Raw genomic sequence first — 13,483 nt, 5'->3', positions numbered from 1 at the left:
GGTATGCCCGAAAATTCGGGCATCCGGAAAATCGGTCGTTAACTGTAATTCGATAAAAGCAACTGCTCCATAAAAGCTATAAAAGTAGAGCTGAAATAGCACAGCCCCGGGAAGTCTAATACGGGTGTCATGCGGTGCATTTTCGATTGCGATCGAGCCAGATTGAGATAGAATTTCTCAGTCGTGATTGGCCCCTTTGTGGAAGCTGTGGGAGGGAGCTAATAGAGTTTTTGTGTAGGGCCAGGCATGCAGAAGGTGACTCCGTTGCACACTACTTCCACAATGCCACAGCCACTGCGCCATAGCAGCTTGCCGCTGATAATGCGCAGGTGCAGCGTGTAAGAAAAGGGTGTGCCGACGGAGAGGGTCCACATCTTCCCGTTTGTCGAGCGGAGTCGCGGGGGTTGTGCTTGCGCCGTTTAAACAAGCGTGTGAGTGTCTGCGCGCTGCTGGCTGTGCCTATTTTTTTTTTTTTTTTTTTACTTGCGCCGGCTCCACGACAGTCGCTTTTGATCGCAGTGATCTTAGATCCAGTGATTGCTATCAGTGGGCTGCGCAGTGCAATTGCCACAGTCGGAAAGAACAAACTGAGAGGGTCGAGTGGTGAGGAAAGGCCCGTGCGGAAAAGAGGAGTGGCCATGAATCCCGCCCCTTGACAGTTCGCTTTAAGCGGAGCAGCTTATTGGTATGCATTGAGTAATCCGATATAAAATGCATGCGTTTTGGTCAGTAGAGTGCAAAAAATTTCGGGTAAAGCGGCTTCATTATAACAAGGGTTTACCGTATGGTGCATACTGGCAGATTATAAGTTAAGGATTCAGTTGAAGGTTCATTATAAGTTACTCCTTTTCTAGCGCGGCTGTCGCTGCGCATGGCTGTCAGTGTGGCTGAGCACATATGCAGCCCACGCGCCTTGTTTTTGTTAATCTGTTGTGTGTGTAAAGAGAAGGTGTGCCGAGATGGTGAGGCATCAACCCTTTTTTTTTTTGTACTTTAAATAGTGGGATAAGCTAAGTAAAACATGCCTTATCAGAGAAAATAGCTGCTATAATCTGGGCTGCTGATTAAAAAAAAATGTTGTTCTATTTGTGGCCTCATACCTTAATGATCCAATGCTGACATTTCTTTGCAATTGTCTATGAGAATTTGTCGTCTGAGCCGCTGAGAAACGGGAAGAACAAAAGTATCCAAAGGCTGTCATTAGTCTCGTGGGAGGAACGCTATTGGTCTCCACCTTGCCCTTTTATGTTGAAGAAAAATATCATTCCCCAATATCTTAGAAACATTTCGGTTGCCATGAAATTCAAATGTTCTTGAAGGGCGCTATGCTTGGATTAAATTAGCTAGCGTTTGGATTAGAGTGGTTCTTATATTAAATTTAGTGGCGCTTGGATTGAAATGACTGGCAGTTGGATTAAGTTGAATGGAGCTTGTATTAAATTGTCTGGCGCTCCTACTAAATTGACTAGCGCTCGGATTAAACAGAGTGAGAAAACCTGTTCAACCACTGGTATACTAGGCGCTCTAAATTTTCATATGCAGCCACGTCGACTGCTATGAAACCTCTGAATGCCGAATGCCGAGCTGGAGCAAATGCCGAATATAGTAATGTTCAATTGAGCATTTATCTGAAAAATTGTTTTATTGCTGATTTGCTTTCAAGTTTTGACGGCTATCATCATAAACATTCCTATATGTTAATAGTTCTTGTTGTTTTGAAAATGAAGCTTGCTTTTTGGGTCCCTTATGTACCAGTATACAAGTATTCATGAAGATGCACGTTGAAGGGCACTCGAAGTTGTCTTTTTGACATTAAGTTTAGGTCAGATAGAACAGGCAGAAATACTAATACAGTATAGACCGCTTATAACGTAACTGCTTATAGTGCAGGACCGGATATAATACGGTTATTTCTGACTCCTGTTAATTTTCCCATAGCACTCTATGTATACGTGTATCGCTTATAGTGCAGTTGCAGGAGACAAATTACCGGTTACAGTGCGGCTGCCTGGACGTTCGGCAGTCAACCGAGATGACGAACGCTCCCCTCAAGCCACTGATATACTCCGACGTAATGCGTGCGTCGAGCTCCACGACGTAGCGGTGGCAAACAACCAGCGTCTGTACTCCAACGACACGACGCAGCTGGCGTGTCTGGTGCCATTGGGCGCGTTTCAACGTTGCTGGCGCATAAATAGCTCCGTTCCTATTTCTCAGCCGCCGAGCCGGCCGCACATCCCAGCATTCCTCGGGCTGAGTGGGCAGAATGACGTGATAGCGGGAGCGCGTCTGCTGCCACTCAAGCAAACATGAACACCTCTCACTGGATGACCACGAAACTCGCTGTCAAAACGCTATAGTGAGGAAGCACGGCTGCAGCAGTGAGCAAATTGACCTTCATGCTGCGTCTCACATCAACACGAACTAAGCCACAAAAATACAGCACACGGCGGACTGTACCCTCGTCGCAGAGGACTTTCAAGATGCAGTGGCCCTGGTAGACGCTAACGGCCGCCCGGAGTAGAATAAGCCCCTCGCGTCCTTCCCTCCCCCGGGAGCCACGCGCGTGACGGAAGACGGCGCGCTTCCTTCCCGCTTTCCTCCTTTGTGTGCGCGAGATTGAGCCGCGATTGCCGGCTCACCCTCACCCGGTTTCATTTGCACATACAGTGTACGGCGCGTGGCGACGACATTATTGCCCTTGGACTTTATACGGAATGTCACGGCAACACCAGAAATGCACCTGGAGCGTCCATGCTATTGCTATCGAAATAAATTGTTTTGGTTATAGTGCGGTACCGCTTAAAGTGCAGATGTTCACGACTCCGGCGACTTATGTTATAAGCGGTCTACACTGTACTAGTGCCTACTTCATGTTAACATGTATCTAGCTGCTAGATTTTTTCTGCAGTTTCCTTATCAATCAAAAAGGGTCATGCTGTTGTAAGTGAACTAGGTGGAAGTGCTTATGGTTATGTGCAGTGAATTTTTCTTAGCTTATAGACTTTGCAAAGTGTCTGTAGCTATGTTGGCGCTTGCTTTTTTTCTTTTTCTTTTGGTTGTTGGTTGTTAGTCTTGGTGCTGAAGAGTATCTACTAGGCTTTTAAAGTGCAAGAATGTCTTTGCAAGAAAGACAACTGTGCTGCTTCCTTCTTCATAATTAGGCATCATGTTTACCATGGGTTCACAGTGTGCGTGGTAATTTCAAATTTTGTACGATAGCACTCGGGCACCTAATAGCACGCAAAAATGTCTGGCTTTATGCAAGGGCTGATGCTGGCACACGTTTGCTGTGGCGTCTCGAAGTGACATTTAGATGTGATATGGTTTTTTGATTTTGCTAACATTGTGTCAACCCTTAAACTGCTGCAAGTCTTAAATTCTACTAAACAAACTAACTGGAAATATTGTTTATTTGCTTGTGCACTAAAAAGCTGCTGTAAAGATTGTTGCATTTTTAAATAGCCACTACTGTGTAGTGGTTCATGCTTGCTTTAATAAAGTGCTAACTTGCCTTCTTAGCGCAAGATTCTGAATGCAAGTAGATTGGAACTTGCTTTTGCAGTGTGCCATCACTAACGCCTGAAATTGCGTATTAGGGGTGATGCATGGTTACTGTCAGTCTTAGTCATCGTAGTACTACATTTGTTCAGAAAGATGCACAGCTTGCTTCTGAATGCAGTGTGCTTGAGGCATGTGACCATGATCAGCACTTTAAGGTAGCACTATGTAGAAGCATTGGCCAGACTAATATTTCCATCAGATTTGCAGTTTTGCAGACTCCCCTGTCCTTGACCCGCATGACCTGAGGAAGGCAGCGGAGGAGTGTGTGCGGTGCATGCTGCCTGGACGACCTTGATCAAGCCTGGAATGTTCTTTGTGTGTGTGTATGTGTGTGCGCAGTGTCACCTCCGCTCCCCCCTCCACCACCTCCCGAGCCCCTGTACCCTGGTAATTACGTTCCGCCTTCCCCACCAGCCTATGGGCACCAGCGGCCGGACGCCCAGCGGGACTCTGTACCCAAGACCTACCTGGAGAAAGGTGCGTGCTCCCATGGCTATGGCCCCACTGTTTTTACTGTGGTACTTGTACGGAGTGCCCCACAATTGCTGTCACACAGTTTGCACAAACACTTGGCTTTCTTTTATTTTGAAATCTCTCCATCTCTCTCTTTTGAATTTTAAGCTTGCCATTTCAAGCATGTGGATGGAGTTTCACATGTTTTAGCAGTTGCCACTCACGGCCATGAGTGGTGCTGGCTAGCGCTGCCAGGCCTAAACTTGTGTTCATGCACAAATATCTGTGAAAGTTGACAGGAGAAAGGCTGTCGTGGTAGCTCAATGGTAGAGCATTGTACGTGTAATACAGAAGATGTGGGTTTGGCTCCCATCAGTGCCAAGTTGTTTTCTCATCCACTTTCATTTTCCTTTTTGTTACTACTTTAAATTACAATTAGTAATAAGAATGGTCAATTTCCCCACTGCTATTCCTTCCTTCCTTGTCTGTTGGCTTCGTATAGTGGTAACTAAAAAGAAAAAAAATTCAGCCCCTCGCTTCTAGTTATTCTGCTTGCTCCTGTGTATTTATAGACTTTTATAGAAATGTTACGCAAGTCTGCAATCCTGTTTCTCAGCGAAGCGGGACATGCTTGCCCTAAGACCGCTGCAAGTTAAGAACCCTTGCAAGATTGCATGTTGGGCTCTCAAGCGTGGAACACTGAAGGACCAACCCTGCGGCAACATGTCTTCAACTCACCTGACCTTCAGAAGACTGCAGAAAAAGACTGTTGAATACCAGTGATGGAAGAGTCTGACAACAGTGACTTGGGAGCTCAGTGTGTCTGCAATGACAGGTAGAAGAATGATGTGACAGAACCTCGAAATGCTGTCTTTCAAGTTGCAAGAAGGGATCGACTGAGAATTCTCAGAAAAAAAGAAGATGAAAGTGTTTACTATTTTTTGTAGGGGCCACGAAATGGGAGTACATGACCACATGGCAACCATCTCTTCTGCCAAGAATATTTTTTATAGTAAAGGCCACTACAACTCTCATACCACTCACGTGCCCGCACTGATGTCGTCTTTCACATCTTTCCGACAAAGCCAGTCTTATGGCCTTCTGGGACAATCGTACAGAATCTGTCATGGTTTGGGCGGAGGTAGCCACCATGATCCAAACTCCCTTCTTTCTATGCAAATGAGGGACAATGTCGACATTGGAAACCTATTTTGACGGGGAATGCTACAGCCTCGTTTGCTTCCCTTGTCACAGTCCCACTTCGGCGAGCAGTCCTGGACCTTTCACCGGGACGGGCCCCCTACAGACAAATCCAAGCAGAGCCAGCAGTGGTGTCATGCTCATACCCCTCTTCATTCGAGCTGAAGAGTGGCTGGCAAACTCCCCCATCTTGAAGTCAGTGAACTTTGCGTCTGGACTAGTCTAGGGGAGAAGGCAAACAGCGCAGTACTAGAGAGGCTCTGAATTCACTGAAGAGAACATGGAGGAATTTTTTTTTCGCAGGTCAAGGCAAAAGCGTACCCAAAGTGTTTAAATGCTGTGATTCGAGCAAATGTGGCTGTACAGTTGGCTCCTTTAATTTGGCTCCGGTTAATTCGATTTTTCAGTTAATGCAATCCTGATCGAAAGTCCGGGTCAGCGCTCATGCGTCGACCCCGACTTTCGAATTTCTGTGGTCCCAAAGTTGGCCTTCACCAGGTAATTCAAACTTAAGCAGCCAGAACGCACATGCCTGATCCCTATGGTAACCCCAAAAGTGGCCCGGCCCCTTAAGTGGCTGCTGCTGCGTCCGTCTTTGCGGAGCTTAGGGGACAGTGAACGCTTTGAGGAGGCATCTCCCCTTGAAAACGCCCATTTTTGGCCTGCCCTCAAGCAGTAACCATAGCTCACAATTTCTCATTACAGTATTTACTGATTTCTGACGGGCACTTTTTCTTTCTGTCTTTTTTTTTACCCTCCCTAGGAAAATTGGCCTGACAATCCCTGTGCATTGAAATCAGATACGAAACAAAAACCGCCTTCGTGGTGTTCGTATGCTTAACTGCATAACACGGATGTGTTGCGGCGACGCTGAGTTACAAACCGAATGGTGAAGCTGGTCTTAAAAAAATCGGCTGCTATTGTGCACATTAGATTCTACTTTGTTTAGGAGACTGAATATCATTTCTACATTAGTTTTCTACTTTGGATGCATAGAAAGTGGGTGCCCATTGGTTCGAGGGCATGTTAGAATCGGGCAGATGCTGCCAAATGAATCAGCATTGTGTTTTGACATTTTTTGTGCATCTCGTTCAATTCGACCTGCTGGATAATTAGATCAATTTCGTCGGTCCCATCCAGGTTGAATTAATGGAAGTCGACTGCAATGTCTAGCGTGTAGGAAGAACTTAGTCCTGGCCTAGTTGGTGCTTACGGACATGTTTACCTCTGAAATTATCACACAAAAACAATGGCAAAAGCAACGCCAGGGGTGGTGGTTGTACTTTTTATTTTCCTCTGTGTTTGGTCTTTTTAGTGATAAACATGTCGGTTGTTGCACAAGTATTGCACAAAACATTCTGGGAGCTTCTTTACTCCTAGTGTAAACATGACATAGAAACTGTGTGACAGTATGTATGGCAAATGCTGTATTTGTTATGAGTTGCTAGAAATGCAGGAATGTGTAAAGTTGTATAGGAGCAAAAGGCTAGTAAAGTAAAATAATGTCTTTCCATAATTTATAAAGTGTTTAGATAAGTGGGAAATTCATATTTACTTTTAATATGCTTAGTAAAAGCAAATTTTGATACTTTCATTCTTGATATTCTATGAGGGACAGTTGACTTCAATAAGTGCTGGATAATATTGCACAATGTTAACGAGACATATATTGTTTGTCCGTAATCAACTTTATAATGTCTTCGTGAAGGGTGTTGTCTAAGCAAACCAGTAATTCATTGTTTAGTTAGAAGACTTCATTAAGTGCACAGATGTGTGCTACTTTTGTACATGCTACTCAGTATTGCTACTGTTTACGGAATACTACTGTCCCGTGACAGATGTAACCAGGTTTGCCAGGTCCCAAACTGGAAATGTAGCCACAAGATCACATTATTTCCTAAAATACAGTCAACTTCTGTTATTTTGACCCTGAGGGGACCGACAAAATTGATCAAATTATCTGGCGGGCTGAATTAAGCAAGATGCGTGAAAAAATTTTGAAAACACACTAGTGATTCATTTGGCAGTACTTGCCCGATTCTAACATGCTCCGAATCTAACACGCGCTCATTTTCAATGTTTTTAAGGTAGGAAACTAACGTAGAAAAGACATTAAAGTCCTAAACAAAGTGCAAATCTAAACTGCCTTTTTTTTAGCAAGAAAAATGGGCAAGCATCTTATGTGTTTCTCAATGGTGGCTGGTTTTCTAAAGTCAGCTTTGCCACATTATACTCGTATTATGTGGTAAAGCATATGAGAGCCGCGAAGGCCGTTTTGGTTTTCTATCTAATTGCACCGCATGGGCAATTTTTGGCCCAATTTTCTCCGGATAAATGCCATAATCGGACATTGGTGAGCTTCGGTTATTGTTTGAATTTTGAAAATCTTCCTAGGGCAGGCAAAAAATGGGCATTTTCTACGATAGATCATATGCGTTCAACACATTCACTGTCCCCTAAACTCCGCTGAGACAGACACTGCCACTAAGGTGATCGCTAGTGTGGTTATCATAGGGGTCAGGTGTGTGCATGCTTACTTGTGTAGTTTAAATTATTTGGCTAAGGCCAATTTTGGTATCGAAATAACAAAAGTTTGGAACGAAGGCATACTGCGCCGGCCAGGACCTTTAGTTGGGATCAAATTGACCAAAAAATCGAATTAACCGGAGTGACATTAATGGAAGTCTACTCTACTGAAAGGCTAGCCAACCTATGAATGTCAGAAATATTGAAGGAAGTTCTCAGTGTTCAAATGACAACTCGATATTAGGCAGCGCACTATCACCGAAGATGTAAATATGAGAGGCAGTCTAATGCATGCTATTGATACAGTGACTGAAGCATTCTTGAATTTCCAGTTGAATCTATACCTTCGTAGCGTAGCAAGAGCACGCTCCGCCACAGAGCGAGTTGGTGTGAAACAAACAGCAGAACACGCAGCCACGCTCAATATCACGCTAGAATATAACCTTTTCAATCCGGAGCAAAAAGAACCTGCTCTGGATGTATTGGTAGAGCTCAGCGTTTGCTGATCATCGCAGGTGGTCTAGCATGCCGTAGTTTCATAGTTAGAATGTGCTCATATAATGTGGAAGTTTTCTGTGCAGACATGTAGAGAAGTCTATGAAGTCATGTAAAAAAAAGTAAACATAGTGTCGCGTCACCCTTGCTCATCATGAGAGAATGGCTACAAACTATGACTTCTGCGTGATAGACTCTTGCGTAGTTATGTGTGCAAACAGATGTTTTTCTATGCAAGAAATGTTGTGCAGTTTTGCATACCTGTACGCTACTCGCTTCTCTGTCTAGAGAAATATTCAGTGGAAGTTCAGGTCGGATCTTTCGTGCCTCATCTTTTGTTTTGGTGTGCTGGTCCTATAGAGTTCATTGCAAACATTTGCACCTGCACTAGACTTTCAAATGGCTGTATCATCATGGGCCACCCTCTCTCCATTTTTCATGACTGCACCATTTCAACTGTGCTGTTTTATCAGGAACTTTTCTTCCCTACAGTGCAAGTCGGCAATCAAGAATTAGTTTCAACCCAAGTAGACAAAAACCCCCTCTCTATTGGTATATGTACAATTACCGGCCGATAATTCAGACACTCTTGATTATTCGGACAGCCTCGCGGCACCGCCACTGGCCCCATAGACTTAATGTATAGTGACATTCGAAATTTCTTTTCGAACACTTAACGGCACACCATTAAAAAATTCGGACTCTGCCTCCTTCCCAACCCCGTGCTAATTTGGCCACCAAGCTATGCAGAAAGTCTGATTTTTGATCAATGCCTGCTGCGTTGTTGCTGCCTTCTTAAAACCAAAAATAGCAAAGCCTCGTCATTCCAGTAGTCACCAGCCACACCCAAAGAACACGATAAGCTAAGCTGTTAAATTTTAAAGGCAGCATTTGCACTTTGTTGCGAGAGTTCCCCACGTCCACTGTTTTATTACATTTTAAAATTGTGACTTAGTCCTGGGCGACTTCTTTGATATAGTATCATCAAGCAGTTGCAAGTAGCGCCAACTTCCTCCGCCCTCGATGTCTGCGCTGACGAAAGTAGCGATTAAGTGAGGGAACCACTAGGCAATGACTGTTGCAAACAAACATGCGATCATTTGGCTATCACAGCATGGACGACGTCTGTTAGGTTACCTGGATATGAAGATTCGATACATGCCTTACTGTGCTTTCGTTTATCTGTAGCAGAGCATGACACTGGTCGAAATACTAATTGACCAGAGGCAATAATTTCAAAATAATCACTGTCATGAGATTTCGCATGACATGGTAAAAGAATTTGTCGAAGTATGGTGCTGACAGCGTTCTTGTCACTTTTCAAGTTGGAGCTTGTGCAGTGCCAGGAACGCTGTCAGCCATGTGCTTTGACGTGCCCAGTGGGGAGTCACGCGAAATCTCCTTTAAATGATTGTATCCATGAAAGTGATCACTCGAGAATACCACCCTAAGTTGCAGACAAGTGTATATGTGCACAGCGACATGTTGACAAGCTTTTCTGGCCACTTCTGACATAAGGTCACTTATTTTCTGGGGAATCCGTTATTTAAAGGGGCCCTGAATCACTTGTTATTGAAGTGGAGAAAGGAATTTTAAGTGAAAATAGGCTATTTCAGAACTACTTTTCCACAAAAAGTATTTCAGTGCGTTCAGCAGAGTTATTAGCAATCAAACACGGCTTCCGATGTGCTCCCGTTCCTTTAATGTCTTGCACTGCAAGGGCTATGGCAGAGTGGGGCGTGGCCATTACTTTCCGACATTTAAATGCCACTATGGTGCACAGTTCAAATTTCATTTTGGACGTTAACGTAGACACCACAACTTCCGATTTTGGTGGGTACGATGCCCTAAGTGCAAGCCATACGCAGTTGTCCTCAGCGAGCTGGAGTGCGCTTAGCCAGTGGACTCGTGGCGACACCCTGCGGCGGCCACGGTATCTACACTACGTAGCCGACCGCTGCAACCAATAGCAGTCACATATGGGAATCCACTTTATTACGAAATAAAGCGTCCAGAAGAGAGTGTGGAACGTGGTATCTGTTGAAAAGAGACCGTTAGAGGGAAAGGTAACTTCGCGCTCCGCTTGCGAGCTCCACACACCTCGTATGACAGCAAAACTTGTCTGAGATGTTCACAGTAGTGAACGCTACCCGCGGACTACGTTATTTCACCAAGCCCAAGGGGTGGCTAGGGCCCCTTTAAAACTCGAGATTTTTTTTTTCTTTTCGGTGGTTCCTGTAAAGTCCGAATTATCGATTAGACAGTATATAGTAGCCAAACCGCACTCGTAAAGCCAGCAAACGTTACCAACAAAGTTCATAACTTGACTGTTAGCTCTTTTTATAACTGCCATACAAACATTAGGTGCACACTTCATATTCGAAAGATGGAGCAAGGAATCACATGGTGACTGAAGTTTCGGATGTTGGTCTTTTGAGATTTGTCGAAGTGCCACGTAAAAGAGCACTCAAGCAGGTTCAAGAAAGTTCGCCAGCTATTGTATGGCATAAGTAGAGCAGTTAATCCTTTATTGAAGAAAAACATTTTTTTCTTGCCGAGTTTTGGTGTTGAGTACGAAGCTTGGTGGTTAAATGTCTTCGGCCAACACTGAATGACAGGCAGCAATCAACATTTGTTGGTTTAGAGCAGGAACACTGGGCGAGGAAGAAGTTTGGCACGCGACTCACTGGATTTTGAAAGCAGGGTCAGAGGAGACAGGCTGATGCAAGTTATCCAGCTGCAGTGGTGTCACACATGTGATGTAAAGCAAATGAAATGTGCACCTATGGTTCACATATAATGAGAGCTGCCTGCACAAATTGAAAAGGAAGCCTTGGGTGTCTTGGGGTGAAGCCCACTTCCAGGTTCCTGCCTGGGGTTTCTCTCCTATTGCTGAAAATATTTCCGCAATATATATATATATATTATACTTAACCTTGATGAGTTTTGCACGTTTCGATAAAAACTAAACATTTTTCTTGGGTATTTGTGTGTGTCGTCCTTAAAGGGTTAAGGGCTGCAGATGATTGCATGACCTGTTGCGTTATTGCTAGGGGTGTGTGAATATTTGAAGGTTATCGAAATTGGTATTTTTAATATTCGTATTCGATTTGAGAATGGTCGAATATTCGGATCCAACTGAATATTCGAATCAAATCGAATATATTGCTGGCTGTGCTGGAGCAGACACAGTTCTTGGCATTTGTTTCGATTTAATATAAGAATATTGGAGTGATATTGTGCTGAATTTTGTGATGATTTCGTGCTAGCGAAATTGCGCCTGTAAAGCACACTTTCCAATAGAGTCCAAACTTTGCGGGAAAGCCTGCCTCTCAGTAGCAAGGGGCACGGCTTTGCGGACAGCGAGGGTGCACCCCCAATTCTGAGCTTATTGCTTGCTTGATGGCAAGTGCGATGAGTGGCGACCGGCACAGGGTCAAATGCCTTTGATTTCACGGGCATTTGATGCTGTGTAATATGGCACAGGCTGGCGAGCACAGCTATGGGGAATTACTAAATTCCCCAAGTTAACATGAGCCAAATACACAATGTTTTGGTATAACGGCCTACTAGTCTAGTTTTTTAAACATTGACAATGGAATTGCAATGTTCCAGCATAACAATAAAAAGCCACCTTGATAATAAATGCATGTACATATCATTATTCAATATTCGAAGCTAAGCATTCGTATTTGCTTTGCACTATTCGAAATTTTTGATATTTGCACACCCCTAGTTATTGCTAATGTGTGCAGTCTTTTGCTGTGCTTAACATCCCCATTCTTTTTCTTTGCCTTCTTACAGTGGTTGCTATATACGACTACGAAGCTGACAAGGACGATGAGCTTTCCTTTTCTGAGAACTCTGTAATCTACGTTATCAAGAAGAATGATGACGGCTGGTACGAAGGCGTCATGAATGGTGTGACAGGCCTGTTTCCAGGAAACTACGTGGAACCTTGCATGTGAACAAGAGCAGCGGGGCAATGTGTCACCAGAATTCGCCACCCTTGTGTGCAGGCTCGGGCAGCTGTATGCAACTGCTTGTTTCTGAAATTCAGGATGAACTCCAGGTTCAGTGTGCCGTATTTAGTCTCGAGAAACCCTTCCGTTATCTGTTCATCGGCCAGCTGTAACGTGCTGAATTTGGTCATTCCGATGGTATGAGACATTTAACGATTAAGACACAACAGGAAGTTGAAAAAATATATATTTAGGTTGAATTGCGTATGCTTTTTTTGTCTGAATATGAGTTATTGGTAATTTATGATGATCAAACATGTCTAATGGATTTTATGTACATACTAAGTTATCAGTTACAATTTATCCACTGCAATGAATTAACTCTTTTTGCTTGGTTGTTTGGAGAGCACAATCCTCAGGAAGTGTTTTGTCCATTATTCTGGATGCATAGTGGTGATTGTCTTGCATCATTTTTGTTATCTCCCACTTCAGGTGTAATGAATTCACAAATGAGCGGTTCGTAGAATTGAACACTAATGAACTGTTCGGAGTGCCAAGTTGTGACTATGAATTGTTTTTACTTTTACAAATTAGCCAAATAGAATGTATTTGTTTACTGTATTGCATATATTGTGCAGTTTTCTGGTTTTTGTTGTGTGCTTTTACGGGGAACGCAACATGCACTGCAAGGTTACATGGACTGTGGTCATTTTTACTAAGTGCAAGCCATTTAACTGTAGTTATAAACCTGTGTTTGCTTACTAGGCTGTAACTCAGTGCACAAGTCCATTGAAGAGTTTTAGCAGCATTCCACTTTCTTCTGCCTGTGTTGGAAAGTTTTAGTATTGCTTATTTCGAGTATGCTTTGGCCATTGCCATTTTTAAGCAAGAAATCAAATTTGTAATCCTCCGTCACCCTCTTTGAGAGTTGGGAACAAATGAATTGTGTGAGTAAAGAAGGGAGGAAAGGGTTGCAAGAGTCTGGCTCCTACAGCCAGGTATTTATTGCACTTGCTTAACCCAATGCAAATGTAGTGTTCTATATCTCTGTTATTACAATAAACTTGTTTTTTGTAATGTGTGGGCTTTATTTTACTCTATGCTGAGCTTAGGGCTTTGGTGACATTTGGATTTGGGAACTGCTAGCACTGTACAAACAAGGCCACTTTCCTCAGAATCGACGCCATGGCACTGACAGAGCAATGCAAATGTACTGCCAAGACTTCCAAGAAGGAAGGCGAGAGAAAGAGAATTGGATGTAATTTGCTGGCGCATGTGTACAT

The 13,483-nt window shown here is 43.7% G+C and overlaps 1 protein-coding gene across 4 annotated transcripts in view; it reads left to right on the top strand.

Annotated features, from left to right (window-relative positions):
- The window catches only part of LOC119456282 (abl interactor 2), a 35,177-nt gene extending 21,900 nt beyond the window's left edge, over nt 1-13,277 (top strand). Inside the window, exons 8-10 of one of the 4 annotated variants that reach the window (XM_037717963.2) lie at nt 3,979-4,041; nt 5,272-5,412; nt 12,043-12,171. In XM_037717963.2, the coding sequence (XP_037573891.1) occupies nt 3,979-4,041; nt 5,272-5,411 (203 nt within the window). In that variant the 3' untranslated portion in view covers nt 5,412; nt 12,043-12,171. Of the gene's footprint in view, nt 1-3,903; nt 4,042-5,271; nt 5,413-12,042 lie in introns of all 4 variants that reach the window. The other 3 variants (XM_037717960.2, XM_037717961.2, XM_037717959.2) reach the window with 3 other exon arrangements.
- The last annotated feature ends 206 nt before the right edge of the window (nt 13,278-13,483 follow it).

This window comes from Dermacentor silvarum, chromosome 6 (genome assembly GCF_013339745.2).
Source record: "Dermacentor silvarum isolate Dsil-2018 chromosome 6, BIME_Dsil_1.4, whole genome shotgun sequence".
NCBI classification, from domain to species: Eukaryota; Metazoa; Arthropoda; class Arachnida; order Ixodida; family Ixodidae; genus Dermacentor; species Dermacentor silvarum.
The sequence above is the reverse complement of the archived record's forward strand: the minus strand, read 5'-3'. Positions and strand labels throughout refer to the sequence as shown.